General features: G+C 34.4%; 2 protein-coding genes and 1 long non-coding RNA gene across 3 annotated transcripts; 2 read left to right on the forward strand and 1 right to left on the reverse strand.

Moving 5' to 3' along the window:
* Positions 1–353: 353 nt before the first annotated feature.
* Positions 354–2,617, forward strand: LOC113706183 (expansin-like B1). Its single transcript, XM_027228075.2, has 4 exons — positions 354–561; positions 929–1,035; positions 1,446–1,754; positions 2,077–2,617. The coding sequence occupies exons 1-4, from the start codon at positions 420–422 to the stop codon at positions 2,272–2,274; spliced, it is 756 nt and encodes a 251-aa protein (XP_027083876.2). The 5' UTR covers positions 354–419; the 3' UTR covers positions 2,275–2,617.
* A 2,730-nt stretch (positions 2,618–5,347) lies between these two features.
* LOC113707370 (expansin-like B1) lies at positions 5,348–7,126 on the forward strand. Its single transcript, XM_027229662.2, has 4 exons — positions 5,348–5,664; positions 5,820–5,926; positions 6,008–6,319; positions 6,773–7,126. Exons 1-4 carry the CDS (start codon positions 5,520–5,522, stop codon positions 6,968–6,970), a joined length of 762 nt encoding a protein of 253 aa, XP_027085463.1. The 5' UTR covers positions 5,348–5,519; the 3' UTR covers positions 6,971–7,126.
* A 3,310-nt stretch (positions 7,127–10,436) lies between these two features.
* Positions 10,437–10,896, reverse strand: LOC113706673 (uncharacterized). Its single transcript, XR_003452074.2, has 2 exons — positions 10,783–10,896; positions 10,437–10,700 (listed from the first exon to the last, which is right to left on the reverse strand). It is a non-coding gene; the product is annotated as an uncharacterized lncRNA (long non-coding RNA).
* Positions 10,897–14,083: the final 3,187 nt, after the last annotated feature.

Consider the following 14,083-nt stretch of genomic DNA (forward strand, 5'->3'; position numbering starts at 1 on the left):
ATAAAGCATCTAAATAACTGTCACTGAATTTTTTAGATGAAACTTGTTCCAAAAAAAAATAAAAATGAAGTCATCAGTTATTCACTTAGTATTTAATGTGATATATACTCAAATGTATTAGATTTAGTAGTTAACAATTTCGTACCTTAATAGAATAGACTTTAGATTTCAGTTTTCAAACTTCATTTTAATCAAACACACCCTAAGAGAGAGAGGGGATGAGTTGGGTGTTACGGAGGTAAAGATTGTTAATAAGACGTTCCAGATTTGAAACTTTTTACCTAACCAAAAAAAAAAAAAACTAAGTCTATAAATATGGACTCCTCGTTTCTAAGCTTCCCATTCCTCATCTCTATCAGTTCTACTATTCCATACTTACTGAGTTCAATTTGCTATAGTAGATAGATACTTTTTAATTTATGGGCTTTAGAAGTAGTATGAATTATTACTACGCAGCATTTCTTTGCACCACAGTGCTCTTACCCGCAGCACTATGCTACTACGGTGGAGACTACTCTAGAGCAACCTATTATGGCCGCCCTGATTTCTTAGGGACACCAAGTACGTGTTTCTTTAATTTTATTCATTTGTGATTTGCCAGCCCCTCTAGGCTATATCACAAATATTTTCTGCTCATGCTTATCATAGATAAATGGTGTATACTATCTAATGTAGCTAAACCAGTTAGAGTTACTTAATTCATCATTATCTCCGTTTTCCCTCTAGTTCTGAATAATCATCCTTTAAAAAAAAAAAAAAAAAGCCATGAATGTTTGTTACTACAAAATTGCTACTTGTGTCCTGCGTTCAAAACCTGTTTCTATATATATTGAACACTCTTGTGAAGGATTTTTTTCCCCTAGCAAAATCAGAATTTATGGTTCATCAATTTGAAATTTAATTGTTTAAATTGGACTAATTTAATCAGCTGGAGCTTGTGGGTTCGGTGAATATGGGAGATTTGTCAACGATGGTCGGGTTACTGCAGTGTCCAGGCTTTATAGGGGTGGCTCTGGATGTGGTGCATGCTATCGGGTAAAGTCTTCCTAGCCATTTTGTATCATCATTAACGTTTGAAGGCAATAATAAGCCATCAAGTATGGAGAACAGGCACCTATATAAATAAGCAATTCACCCAATTAGATTAGAAATCAAATAAAAATGCATTGCTCTTAAAAAAGCAGCATCTAATTATACAATTTGATGTGTTCAATTATTGCAATTAATTTCACGAGTGCATGAAAGTGATGTGGCCTTTTTTAAATTAATTTCTTTTTTCCTTTATTGATTTGAATTGGCAAACCAAGTAGATATATGTAAACTGATCCATGCCTCAATAATGACGATGCATTTCAAACTTCCCTTAATTTTCCTTCCTGTTGATTAAGGTCATTAACGAGAGTATATATATATATATATATATATATGTTCGTGGAGAATTTCAGGTAAGATGCACCATTCCAGAAGACTGTAGTGAAGAGGGAACAAGGGTAGTAGTGACTGACTATGGTGAAGGAGACAAGACAGATTTCATCCTCAGTCAAGCTGCCTTCGAAGGTTTGGCTCGTCCTTACAAGGCTCAACATCTTTTTGCCTACGGTGTAGTTGGTGTAGAATTCAAGAGAGTTCCTTGTCTGTATTATCGAAGGTTTATATTCCTAGTCCTGCCACAGAGCAGGTACCCCGCATATTTGGCCATTGTACCATTGTACCAACCTGGTACTTTCGACATTATTGCTATCGAAGTATTCCAGGTAAATATTCGAGTATTTGAACAGCAAGCAAATTCATCAAGAAATTAATCTTTCATACATTAAAAAAAAAATTTTTTTATTTTTTTATTTTTTACATTAACAAGCTTGGATGTATGTCATATATCCAATACGGCTAGAGTGATAAAAAAAAAAAAAAAAAAAAACTTTATACTCACACTGCAAGAGAAATTAGCCCACACAATGCATTGAACGCTTTGAAACAATAAAATTTGTCAAGCATATATAGAGCATGCATGCGGGGATGCTTGTTTGGATTAATTAAGAAAACGACTTGTGATTGATTTTGCTGAGTTTGATGCAGGCGGATCGCGGTGAATGGAGGCCAATGCGGAGGGCTTATGGAACAGTATTTGATATAACAGATGCTCCATTGGGTGTAATAACCTTGAGGTACAAATCTGTGGACTATGGAGATCCCGAGTCTTGGGTGCAATTGAACGAAGTGATCCCTAGTGACTGGAAAGCTGGACACGCGTATGAGATTGAGATTCCAGCATGATAGTTTAATCTCTCAGAAACTCAGGATTATCGTACGTATGATCCGTCTCTGCAGCCACAACTTATGAGCTGCTTTTGGAGTAGTACGTAGTATTGCTGTTGGATGTTTTCACTTGTGTACTGTTTTGTACTGCTGTTTCAGAGACCATAACCCTCATACATATATGGTATTGCTGCAGGATGTTTTCACTGTGTACTGTTTTGTAACGCTGTTTCAGAGACCATGCCCCTCACATATATATGGTTCTTTTAGGGCATGTATAAATCTCCCCAGCTGTACGTCTTTGTTAGTAACCATGGATATCATAAATAAAATCTAATCTGTGAAGTGATTCTATAAATAACTAAGTGTGTTTTATTTTACTGTACTATGACCTTGTTCTCAAATGCTCCTGATTATGTAAAAACTGAGTCAGGATTTTTTTTTTTTTAAGAAAAAAAAACCACCAAAGATAGATATTTCTAATTTTCAAATTTTTTAGGCTACCAAGAAAAAAAAAAAAATCAAAGTCAAGAATTAAATAAACAGTTGAGAGCACAAAAAAAATTCAAAATCAAAATCGCCCTCCTCAAACTCTCTGTGAATGCCTGCCAAGCACCGAATGGCCAGGTAACGAATGAAATAATTTTTAATGCTTTTTCTAAGAATGAAATTGAATTTTTTTTAAAAAAAAAAATGAAGTTTTCTGGGCAGTACATGGGAAGCATCAACCCAGCTTTTGAACGTCAGAATTAACCTCTTTTTCCCATTATGTAGTAAATGATTTTGATCTCATATAATGCAATTTAGATATAAGAGCAGGAGAGCCAAGGGATTTCTTCGTGTAATTCATGTTGCTTTTCTTTTTCTTGGTGTAATTCAGTATAAGATACTCTTAGGCCCTTTAAATTGTCAAGTTGTTCTTCTACATTTGGGGGCGGAAGAAAAAAAAAAACAAACATTTCCATTTCTGTACATATCGACGACAGGTTTAGTCCATTCACCTATCGAGTCTATTCTAGTAGATAGAATGTCGTCTTTATCGCTAATAAGCTTGATTGCCGAGGACGTGTCACCCTGCAAGATAAAGCTTGGAAATTGGAATCCTTAAGAGTCTTGGCAAGATAGACCGCTTCTTTAGATATATAAAGCTTCGACTAGTTCTGCTTTCACAAGGCCCTCATGTCGCTTAGTTCTTAGACAGTAAACTGGCAATGAACGCACCTTCGTGGCTGAGAATGAGGACTCCCAAGACCAAAAACCTTTGAGCACGTGGAAACAGAAGCAGCAAAATTGATCTTAAAATGAGGTGCAGGTGGGGCATGCAGACCATGAAAGAAGACAATCCTGTTGAACTTGGGTAGAGACCGGAGGTGAATTTGCTGCACGAAAGTCTGCAAGATTATGAAATGGAAAGTTGACTGATGACAGAGGCTGCTTGATAGAAGTGCATCATCACAAGTGTTACAATCACATTATTGTGTTTGTGATTAATATGAATGGTAAACAATTGTTACTTTTGCATTTTTCGGAAAAGTCTTTGTCATGAGACAACTTTCTTAAAGTGGCTTAATGTGACAATCCTCATCTTAGGAACTCCACCGGCAGAGACAGATTACAAGTGGCAAAGAATAATTAGTGAACTATACAGCATAATCATCAGTAGATATTTAAGTAATTTAACGTACCAAACACTATTATGGTATTTTAGTGCCGACCCTTTATTCCTAAGTAAAAAAATTAATAAAGGTCTCACAATTACAATGGTTGTAATTAAAGTGCCAGTTGCCCTTTGTGCCCTTTTGTCTTAGGAAATTAGCGAAAGTCATCACATTGTAAGAGTAGCTGTTGTAAGCATAATTCAAAGTCGCGGTCGTTGTGCAGACCTTTCTACATTAATCTCAGCATATTGGTCGTGATTTCGATAAGACGTAAATTTTTGGAATATTTAATATTCTAAAAATTGTAAAAAAAATATGATAAACAAAACTAATAAAAATTTGAGTTGATTTGAGATAACTCGGGTGACTCGACCGTTTCTATCCATCTCAGAGACGTCTCGATCGAGTTCTCGGCGATCCATTAAGTCGGAGTCATCTCGTCCTGGTATCAGAATAGAAAGTCCCACTCCGACGATGACTCAGCCGAGACCGAGACATTGTAAGAGTAGCTAAGATATATAAGTTCTACAAAGCAAAATCAGAAACTGAATGTTAATTCTCTATATATAATTGCCCTACTAATGTTCACCTACTTTCATATTTGCCTCTGCTTTTGGTTCAGGAGGAAACTATTGAATGGAAGCCAATGAACAGAGCCTATGGAGCTGTATTTGACATATCAAACCCATATCCAGGAGCCCTGACGTTGAGGTTCCAAGTGACTGCCTCTGCAGACCACAATTACTAGGTGCAACTAAATAATGTGCTCCCAAGTAATTGGGATGCTGGAATTCCGTATGATACCGGCATTTCCTCTCTTGATTAAATCTCAATGACATTGAACACCGTATTTGTGTAATCAGGACCTAAAATAATTTAAGTTCGAGGACAAATACGTGTCATATGCCTTGTCCAAATGCATTGAGTGCAATGGTCTGAGGTCCACTTTTAAGGGTTTGCTAGGAATTTCAATTCAAATCAGATCTAGCTGTCCCGAACTGTACATAATCACAGTGTTACTGCAGAGCACTATATCTCATTGTGTGTCTAATCAATAAGAATTAACACCTTAATTCATGTTAAATTTGTTTCTTTTCATAAAAGAAAGAAAACTTTGAATCATGAGAAATTGTTTGAGCGGCTTAATGCATGGGATGGTCCAGTGGCTGGTTAGAAATCTGGTAAAATTGAAAGTGGGGAAAGAGACAAGTAACAAGTGGAAACGAAACAATCATAATTACTTAAGTGTATATGCAGCTCATCAGCGTAACGGTGACATCATTCAGCAGTTTGCAAAATGAAATTCTATCATGATTTGAGATATTTTGCAATTCAAAGCACTAAACACTAGTAAGTGGATAATGTACTTTTCCACCAACCCAATATTCTAAGATTTTAGTGCTTTATGCAGCGTAATTACAATGCTGGTAAGTTAACACCTTCCAAGGCCAATTTGCTTTGATGTTCAGATAAGGTTTAGTTACATTGCTAAGTTTCTCTGAAGAGTTCAATTTTAAAGTATAAGGGTTGGCTTCTTATTTCTGAACTTTCATCCCAAATACAATTGGCTTTAATTGAACCCAGACTGTGATTGGACAAATTAATATGGAATGTAACATGGGTTCATCCATTCTTTGCAAAAGTTGTTTGTTTTCGAGTATTCTGCTGCTTTTGGTTGCAGAATCCCACAGCCAAGGAATTGTCTCAAGAGCAACCTATTATAAGTCCTCTGATGGCTTTGGAACTCCAAGTATGCTTCATCTCATTTAATCACCTTATATATAACGTTATTGTACAGAAATTTATTTTCAGCTTCAGAATGCTATTATTTACATTGCGGATCATTGTCCACAAACCTCAGTTGTTACAGAAAATAAGTATTAGTCCTGTGGTTGAATGAATCAGCTGGAGCTTGTGGATATGGAGAATATGGGCGTAAAATCAATGGTGGTCGAGTTACTGGAGTTTCCAAGCTCTACAGAAATGGAGCTGGTTGCGGAGCATGTTATCAGGTTAATCTTCTCTAGCAAGAACAGACAATTTCTTAATCCTAAAACATATTCCCAATTACTACTTCCTTTTTTTCGTTTCAGGTCAAGTGCAAGGTACCACTTTACTGCAGTGAGGATGGAACCACGGTGGTGGTAACAGATCATGGTGAAGGTGCACATATTGCAGACTTTGTCTTGAGTCAAAATGCATTTGCAGAAATGGCACTTCCAGATACGGCTTCAAAGCTCTTCTCATATGGAGTAATTGGGGTAGAATACAATAGAATCCCATGTCTCTATGATGCCGATTTGCTTCTAAAAGTCCACGAGACTAGCAAGTATCCTGTTTACTTGGCCGTGTTGTTGTTGTTCTTGCCTGGTGCAGATGATATCACTGCATTCCAAGTCTGGCAGGTAAAAATTAAGGCTTAAGAAAACTACACAATCTTAATTCGAATAAACTAAGTGGGACTATTGTAATTGACTCAAACCTTAACGCATGTCACTAAATTTTGATTGCGCTTTAGAAAGTTCAAAAGAAAAAAGGTTTTATCTTACTTGTTTTGCATTTCTTCAACAAATTCTAGAATTTTCATCAACAACAGAGTTTGAATCAAATTATGGAGTATCAATGGGAATATGCAATTATGCATCATGTCCAACAAGGTTGTTAGGATTAAATGTGCCAGTTGCCCCTTACTGTGCTTTTGTCCCATGGAAAATTTCAAAAATTACGACATCCTAAAAGTCTCTCCAGTTAAAGATCTACAATTTAAAAAAAAAAAAAAAACTGAAGATTAATTTTCTATAGATCATTACCCTTTTAATCCCTGCATACTTTTAATTTGCTTTGTCCTTTTGGGTTAGGAGGAAAGCAATGAATGGAAACCAATGCATAGAGCCTATGGAGCTGTATATGACATAACAAATCCACCACTAGGAGCCTTGACCTTGAGGTTCCTAGTGACTGTCTCTGCAGACTACAATTATTGGGTGCAACTAGATAATGTGCTTCCAACAGACTGGGAAGCTGGACTCACTTATAACACTGGCATTTCCTCTTAATTAGAGCTCAATGACATTGAACTCTATGTGTAATTATGCATGCAAACACCATCCAAAATAATCAAGCGCTTCTTCAACATTTTACTATAACTAAACATGTTCTTGTACTTTGTTAATTAAGTAGAAGCATGATATTCAAGATTTATTCTTGCTACACATATATATTTCTTTCTGTAATATTTGTTTGGTGCTGAAATTGTAAATTTGTAAATTGGAGGAGCTACTTGCAGTTGTCTTCTTTGGGTTAGGCTAACAGGCGTCATTAGGACATTCGTTAAGAGGGTCTTACATATTAATTTTTGACAAAAAGTTAAATTAATTTAGAAAATTGTCGGGCGGATTAAATATGAGTGAATGTATTCACATAATAAATTATGTGTAATTTAAGTGAAATAATGAGTGTCGATCTTTAAAAAAACAAAAATCTTTCTTCCTTTTTAACTCGGATGATTTCCAATCACTATCTGTATAGTACATGTAAGTAATCTAATCCTTCTTTTTTGTGGCTCGCAAAACTCACAGAAATAGAAAAAAAAAAAAAGTGGCCCCATCAATGTAGAAAAGAAAATTAGGAGTTTCATTAAATTTTGTCTCCTAAAATAAGTCTTTGGTATCTTTTACAAGTAACTGAAAAAAAAACGTAACTGGTTTTAAGAACAAAAGTTATGAATTTTAATTTAAAAAAATTCCTCCTAGAACGAAGCCATTGTGCATGAACCATTGATGTACTCAAACCAAACAGTAGAAGAATATCTTCGTCCAACATAAGAGAAAGAAATACCAATTTAATTAAGTATACTAGTGCTTCACCCGGGCATTTACACGGCACTTTTTATGTTCTAAAGTTTTTATTTTTTGAATAAAAATTGATATAAAATAACCTAAAAATACTATTTTATAAAATTTAATATAATAACTGTAAGACAAATATTTAAATTCAATAGATTAAAAATAGTTAATTCATATTAACTTAATAATTAGTTTCAATAGAATCTTATCCCATGATTCAATTATGTTTACTCTAATTAATGGTGGCATGTCAACATATAATAAAGAAGATTTATTAGGAAATAAATGCACTTAATGTTTGATTTTTTTGCCACCAAAAATTTTTTTTAAAGCAAACTAATAGATAATGAACTTATTATTAAATCAAATTATTAAAAATTAACAAAAGAAAAGTAATTTAGGAGAAATTTTACAATCTTGTGTTTACATGGATACCATTTTAGCCTACATTGAATTCTATCGAAAGGAAGCATAAAAATGAACAGAAAAAAAATTTTGGAATAGAATGACTATTTATAAAATTTAGGTGGACATGTATGAGTAATATGCTAATACTAACCCAAACCCAGTTAATGAACCCAAATCAGTTCCAATCCATCTGCGGGCATGGGCCAGGTCCATAATTACACGTTTCGTACTCCATTGTGTAAACTTAGTATTTCTAAAATTTCCACTTCCAACTTAGGAGTTAGGACGCATTTAATAAAACTAAAATGGGAAATTTGTCAAATTGGTTCCTAACATTTGCCAAAAAACTTTTTTAGTCTCTAATATTTAAAATCAGTCAGAATTGTCCCTAACATTTAAATTATGATCCATTTTGGTTCTAATGCTCGTATTTACTCATTTCTCCAACTGAAAATAGCACGCCTCTCTCATGTGGGCATATTTTCAAGGGCAAATATTGAAAACACACTTCATTTCCGGTTTTCCTTCATATTTTCTCAGTGAAAATATGAAGAAGAAGCTGACATATTAAACACATTGCTAATAAAAAATTCATTACATAACTCTCAATTTGAGGCAGGAGAGGGGAAAGAGGGCGGCGCTACTGTTACAGCTAGTAATATGAGTCAGGCTCAATTAGAGCCCTAGGAGGCAAAGGCAAGTATAGCCAAGGCTCCAAAGCTTGGATTTTTTATGACAATGGTTTTATTGGTGGTTAGATAGTGCCCTATGAGGTGATTAGGTGGGCGGCCAGGTTGATTGAGAAGACGGGGCCAAATGAAGTTGGAAAATTGGTTGAGAAAGCAGGGGCTAGGTCAATTGCATGCTAGTGGGGACGGAACAAGAATTGCAAATGAAGAGGGAGAAGGGAGGAAGGAAGATGAGGATACAGGGGTGGGAAGTGATGCGGCGGAGTTAGAGGTGGTGGGAGGTGCGGGTAGAGACTGTCGATGCTGGTGGTTATTTCGCGGTGGTAGTGAAGAAAGCTTTGAACATTGTCTCTACTACTGGCCTGGTAAGTAGGCCTGTCAACGGGTCGGGTCTAAACCCGGATCCGGATCGAATTCGTGAAATTATTGTGGGTATGGGTAGGGATTTAATTCCGTTTCCCGGATCCGGATCCGTTTTGTCAAACAAAAAAACAGGTCGGATACGGAATATAGTATTCCGACCCGTATTAGACCCGGATCCGGATATAAATGAATTAATAATTTAAAAAATATATATTTATCAATATAATTTGATTAGGGTGATGTATTTTAATAAAGTTAATTTGATTTCTTTTCTTATTTGGTTTTTTCTTTGCATTAGTTAGAAATTAGTTTACAAATATATTTTTTTCTCATTTTTATTAGAAATTATAAATTTTGGTAAATTTGTTCGGGTAGACCCGGATCCGGAACATAGAATAAAAGACCCGTTGGATAAACGGGTCGAATCCGGATCCGGTATAGTAATTCGGGTCCGGGTCCGGAATAATGAATTTCGACCCGGACCCGGCCCGTTGACAGCCCTACTGGTAAGTGTGACATATTTGGCCAACAAGTACTTGGATCAAAATGTCAGCTTCTTCTTTAGATTTTCTTGCTATTCTTCCTCCATTACACAGCCGTCTAGTTGCAGCTACATTTTTCCTCTTCAATTTTGTTCTTTTAGTGAGGTAATTAGGACACAAATAGGGAAATATGAAGAAAAGATAGCTTTACTCAACCAGAAATGAAGTGTGTTTTTCGATTTTACCCTTGAAATATGCCCACATGAGAGAGGCAGGCTATTTTCAGTCGGAAAAATTAGCAAATACAAGCATTAAGACCAAAATGGATCATAATTTAAATGTTAGGAACAATTTTAGCTGAATTTAAATGTTAGGGACTAAAAAAGTTTTTTTGAAAAATTTTAGGGACCAATTTGGCAAATTTCCCAACTAAAATTTGAAAACTGAAATTCAAAGTCTAAAATCTGAATTCATTAAGTTATTAAATTGTTAAATACTAATCTGATACATTTAAGTGTATATCATACTAAATGATAAGTAAATAGTTTATTACTTATTTTTTAAAATAAGTTTTGCTTAGAAAATTTATTACCATTTAATTAAGTCAGATGTTTTATTTTTTATTATCAAACGCGTTTGCATATACTAAGATTTGAAATCATGTTGGAAAAGAAATCATACAAAAGAATGAACGAGATATTCAGCCCAACTGCACATCGAAACCAAAACAATCTGTAAAGAACAAAAGCCCACAAACTTTATAAGGAATGAAGTTTCAAATAGTATTCTCTTGCCATTGCTTTGGCAATTAAGTTGGTTGACAAATTATTTTGCAATGACAACTGCTTTTGCTAGCCGTATAAGGTGCACAATGACAGTCTCGAAGCAAATAAAGGAACGGTGGAAAAATCTCTTTCCCTATATTAAAACAGTCTTGATCGCCAGTTGTTCCGCACCCACCGTCTTTCTTGAATTCAGTTGGGCAAAATTGCCCAGTCCCTATCATAGGCAAGAAGGGATAAAGAACATTAGAATAAGAATTACGATACATTTAACTAAAGAGGGAGAATGATATTCCTACCAATAGATTGTGTAGAAGGCATGACTTGGCTCGGTAGAATTGCCAAATGCAGAAGTAAAAACATAGTTCCAAGATTTATGGCAGTTGATTTTGCCATTGAGACAAAATTGTTGTGGAAATGATAGCCGATTCTTGTTTTTGCACAAAACTGGCTGTCCAATTTATAGGAGTAGGTCTCCTTATCTTTACACCCTTTTAGCTCTGGGAAAGGCAGAACATATAGCAGTTAGTTGCGTGTCATGAATAGCGTAATGAATGAAAATAAAATACATACATTGATTAGGGCCCAAGTGCCTAAGATGGAGGGTAGGTGTTAAGATTTTGAAAAATGAAAGTTGAGTAAGTGAATAAATATAGCGTAAGGTAATAATTGTTATTGTATATATTCACATTGTAATTTGGTTATGATTTAAATGTGCTAATGCACATCTACTGAGCACCCGTTAAAAGGTAAAAAAAAAAATTCAAAGATTTTGAAAAATGAAAGTTGAGTAAGTGCATAAATATAGCGTAAGGTAATAATTGTTATTTTGTATATTCACATTGTAATTTGGTTATGATTTAAATGTGCCAGTGCACATCTACTGAGCACCCGTTAAAAGGAAAAAAAATTATACTATAGCCCTGTAAAGAATGAGAATAAAGTACATAGATCTATTACCATATAAACTTATAGATAACTTTCCCTTAAACTTATATTTTCTTTCCAAAGGTTTCACGAATAATAGGATAACTTTGACCTTTTAATTGTTAGAATATGAATAGGTGTTAAGATTTTGAAAATTGAAAGTTGAGTAAGTGAATAAATATAGCGTAAGGTAATAATTGTTATTGTGTATATTCACATTGTAATTTGGTTATGATTTAAGTGTGCTAATGCACATCTACTGAGCATCTGTTAAAAGGAAAAAATGATATACTATAGTGCTGTAAAGAATGAGAATAAAGTACATACATACTTTTCACTTGCATCATAAACACATTTCTCAATCCACCTTTTTATATTTTCAATTATCTTTTTATCTCACATACATCACATCACAAAAAGTGCTACAGTAATTATTTCAAATAATACTCTATCGAAACAAACCCATAGATTCTTTGCAATCACGGAAATAGAGAAAAGAGGCCATCCCATCAATACTAAGTTCACATTTTGTACCCCATTACGTGAACTTAGGGTTTGTTTGGGCAGTAGATTATTTGGTCAACTATATTTGCTGACATCACCATTATAATTTTCAATACAGTTTTTTATCTTCCCAATTATCTTTTTATCTCACATACATCACATCACAAAAAGTGCTACAGTAATTATTCCAAATAATATTTCAAACAATACCCTATCTAAACAAACCCAGTACTAGTATTTCTAAAATTTCCGCTTCAAACTTAGGACGTGTTTAATAAAATTGAAATTTGAAAATTGAAATTCGAAATTTGAAATCTTAATTCATTAAGTTATTGAATTATTAAGTACTAAATCTGATACATTTGAGTGTATGTCATTTTAAACTTATCACTAATTTTTTTAAGCAAGTTTTGCCTGAAAAATTCATTACTACTTAATTAAGTTAGATGTTCTATTTTTTATTATCAAATGCATCGGAACATGCTAAGATTTGAACCCAATAAATTTAACCGCTAAATTAAATTATCATATAGGACCTTAGACTCCCTTTTACTTAAAGGAGTTGTTTGGCATATAATTGAATTAAATTGCCAAGTGCTATAAAGATCAGGCAATGGTCATGGACTAAAATAAAAGGAAGACGCTTGGGAGTCTAAGCAAATACCTTCAGCTGCTACTTGTTAGAGTAGAGAAATGCAAGAAAGTTGAACCAAACAACTCCTTTATATTTTGTCCAAGAACTTGCAAAAAGCACTAAAATCTTAGAATATCCGGTCGGTGGAGAAGTATCTAGTTAATGTTTAGTGCTTTAAATTACTTATTATCTAAAATCATGCTTATGTCAAATATCCTTTGGCAAAATTGCTCAATGATACCATGGTTAAGCTGATGAGCTGCACAGTTCAGTAGCCACCGTGGTTTAGTGCTTTCATTACCGCATCTGTTAATTACTTGGCTCTCTTCCCTTGAATTTCAACATATGAGCTCCTTTGGTGGAATCGTTGATAGAACAGAATAATTTATTAGAGAGGAAAGTGCAATATTGAAAATCTCAAGGTGTTGAATGAAATCTTAATGTATATCAGAGGAGACGTCTAGAATTATCCCTTTTAGCATGCCATTCTTTTAATGAAATTAATAACTTAAGATAGCAACAGAAATTAGTGCAGTGGAGAAACTCTTATCTTGTTTGAGTCGTAATTTGTCTGCATTACCCCTACTGTTGCCTGTTCATTGTAATAGCATAAAAAGAGAGAGACAGAGAGAGAGAAACTCTGTCCTTTTTTTTTTAGTGTAGATGAGAGAATTCACCGATCATTTGTTCCCTTTTTACTTGATTTTGCCAATACAGTAGAGCAATATAAGAGAAAAACAAGTGAAAGGAAGATTGATGAGAATAAGCTTCTTGAAGTTGAACCCATCTCTCTTTTATGATTTATCTCACTCACAATCTTTTCTTTCTTCAGTATTGTTGTGCCCACATGTACGAGAATTTTCTCCACATATACCACTCAATATGGCTAATGAGACCCCAAAGAGTACTCTTACACATCTTGATTTGGAATTAATGTAAGGAAAGATGTTGACAACAAACCATTATGAGACTAAATGACTTACATTCAAGGTTGTACTCTTCCACTTGAAAGCGTTGGTTGTTATTTATAATGTTGAGTGAGGTGTAGATAGTATACTTATCCGTCATACTTATCCTTCAATGGGTTTCAAGGTCAAGAATGGGCATTACAATCAATGACGCCTATGCCTATAATTTGGTAGACTACCATGGAAATTATATTTAATCGCATGAAAATATTAGATTTTTTCTCTCTATAATTCCTCACGTAACTCATTAGTTGAATGAAACCATTATGGTCCAAACCAAACAGTTAAGGTAGAATGACAAAAATTCAAACACTTGATAAGATGTAGAATTCAGATATCGGAATGCGAAATCTAAACGACAACTTTGTATTTTATTTTATGCCTAAGAATTTGGAATTATGGCTAGATTGGCAGATACAAGCTCTACAATTAAGCACAAGATACCCTTTGGCCCTTCGTCATTCACCCTCTACTTAATTTCACTTCGCGGCCTTTGTTCTTTACCTTTCTTTGATTGAATAGCTGTTCTAAACAAGGGGTTTTCTTTTTAATTGGGTACTCAACTAT

Source organism: Coffea arabica, chromosome 8c, assembly GCF_036785885.1.
Source record: "Coffea arabica cultivar ET-39 chromosome 8c, Coffea Arabica ET-39 HiFi, whole genome shotgun sequence".
Taxonomy (NCBI): Eukaryota; Viridiplantae; Streptophyta; class Magnoliopsida; order Gentianales; family Rubiaceae; genus Coffea; species Coffea arabica.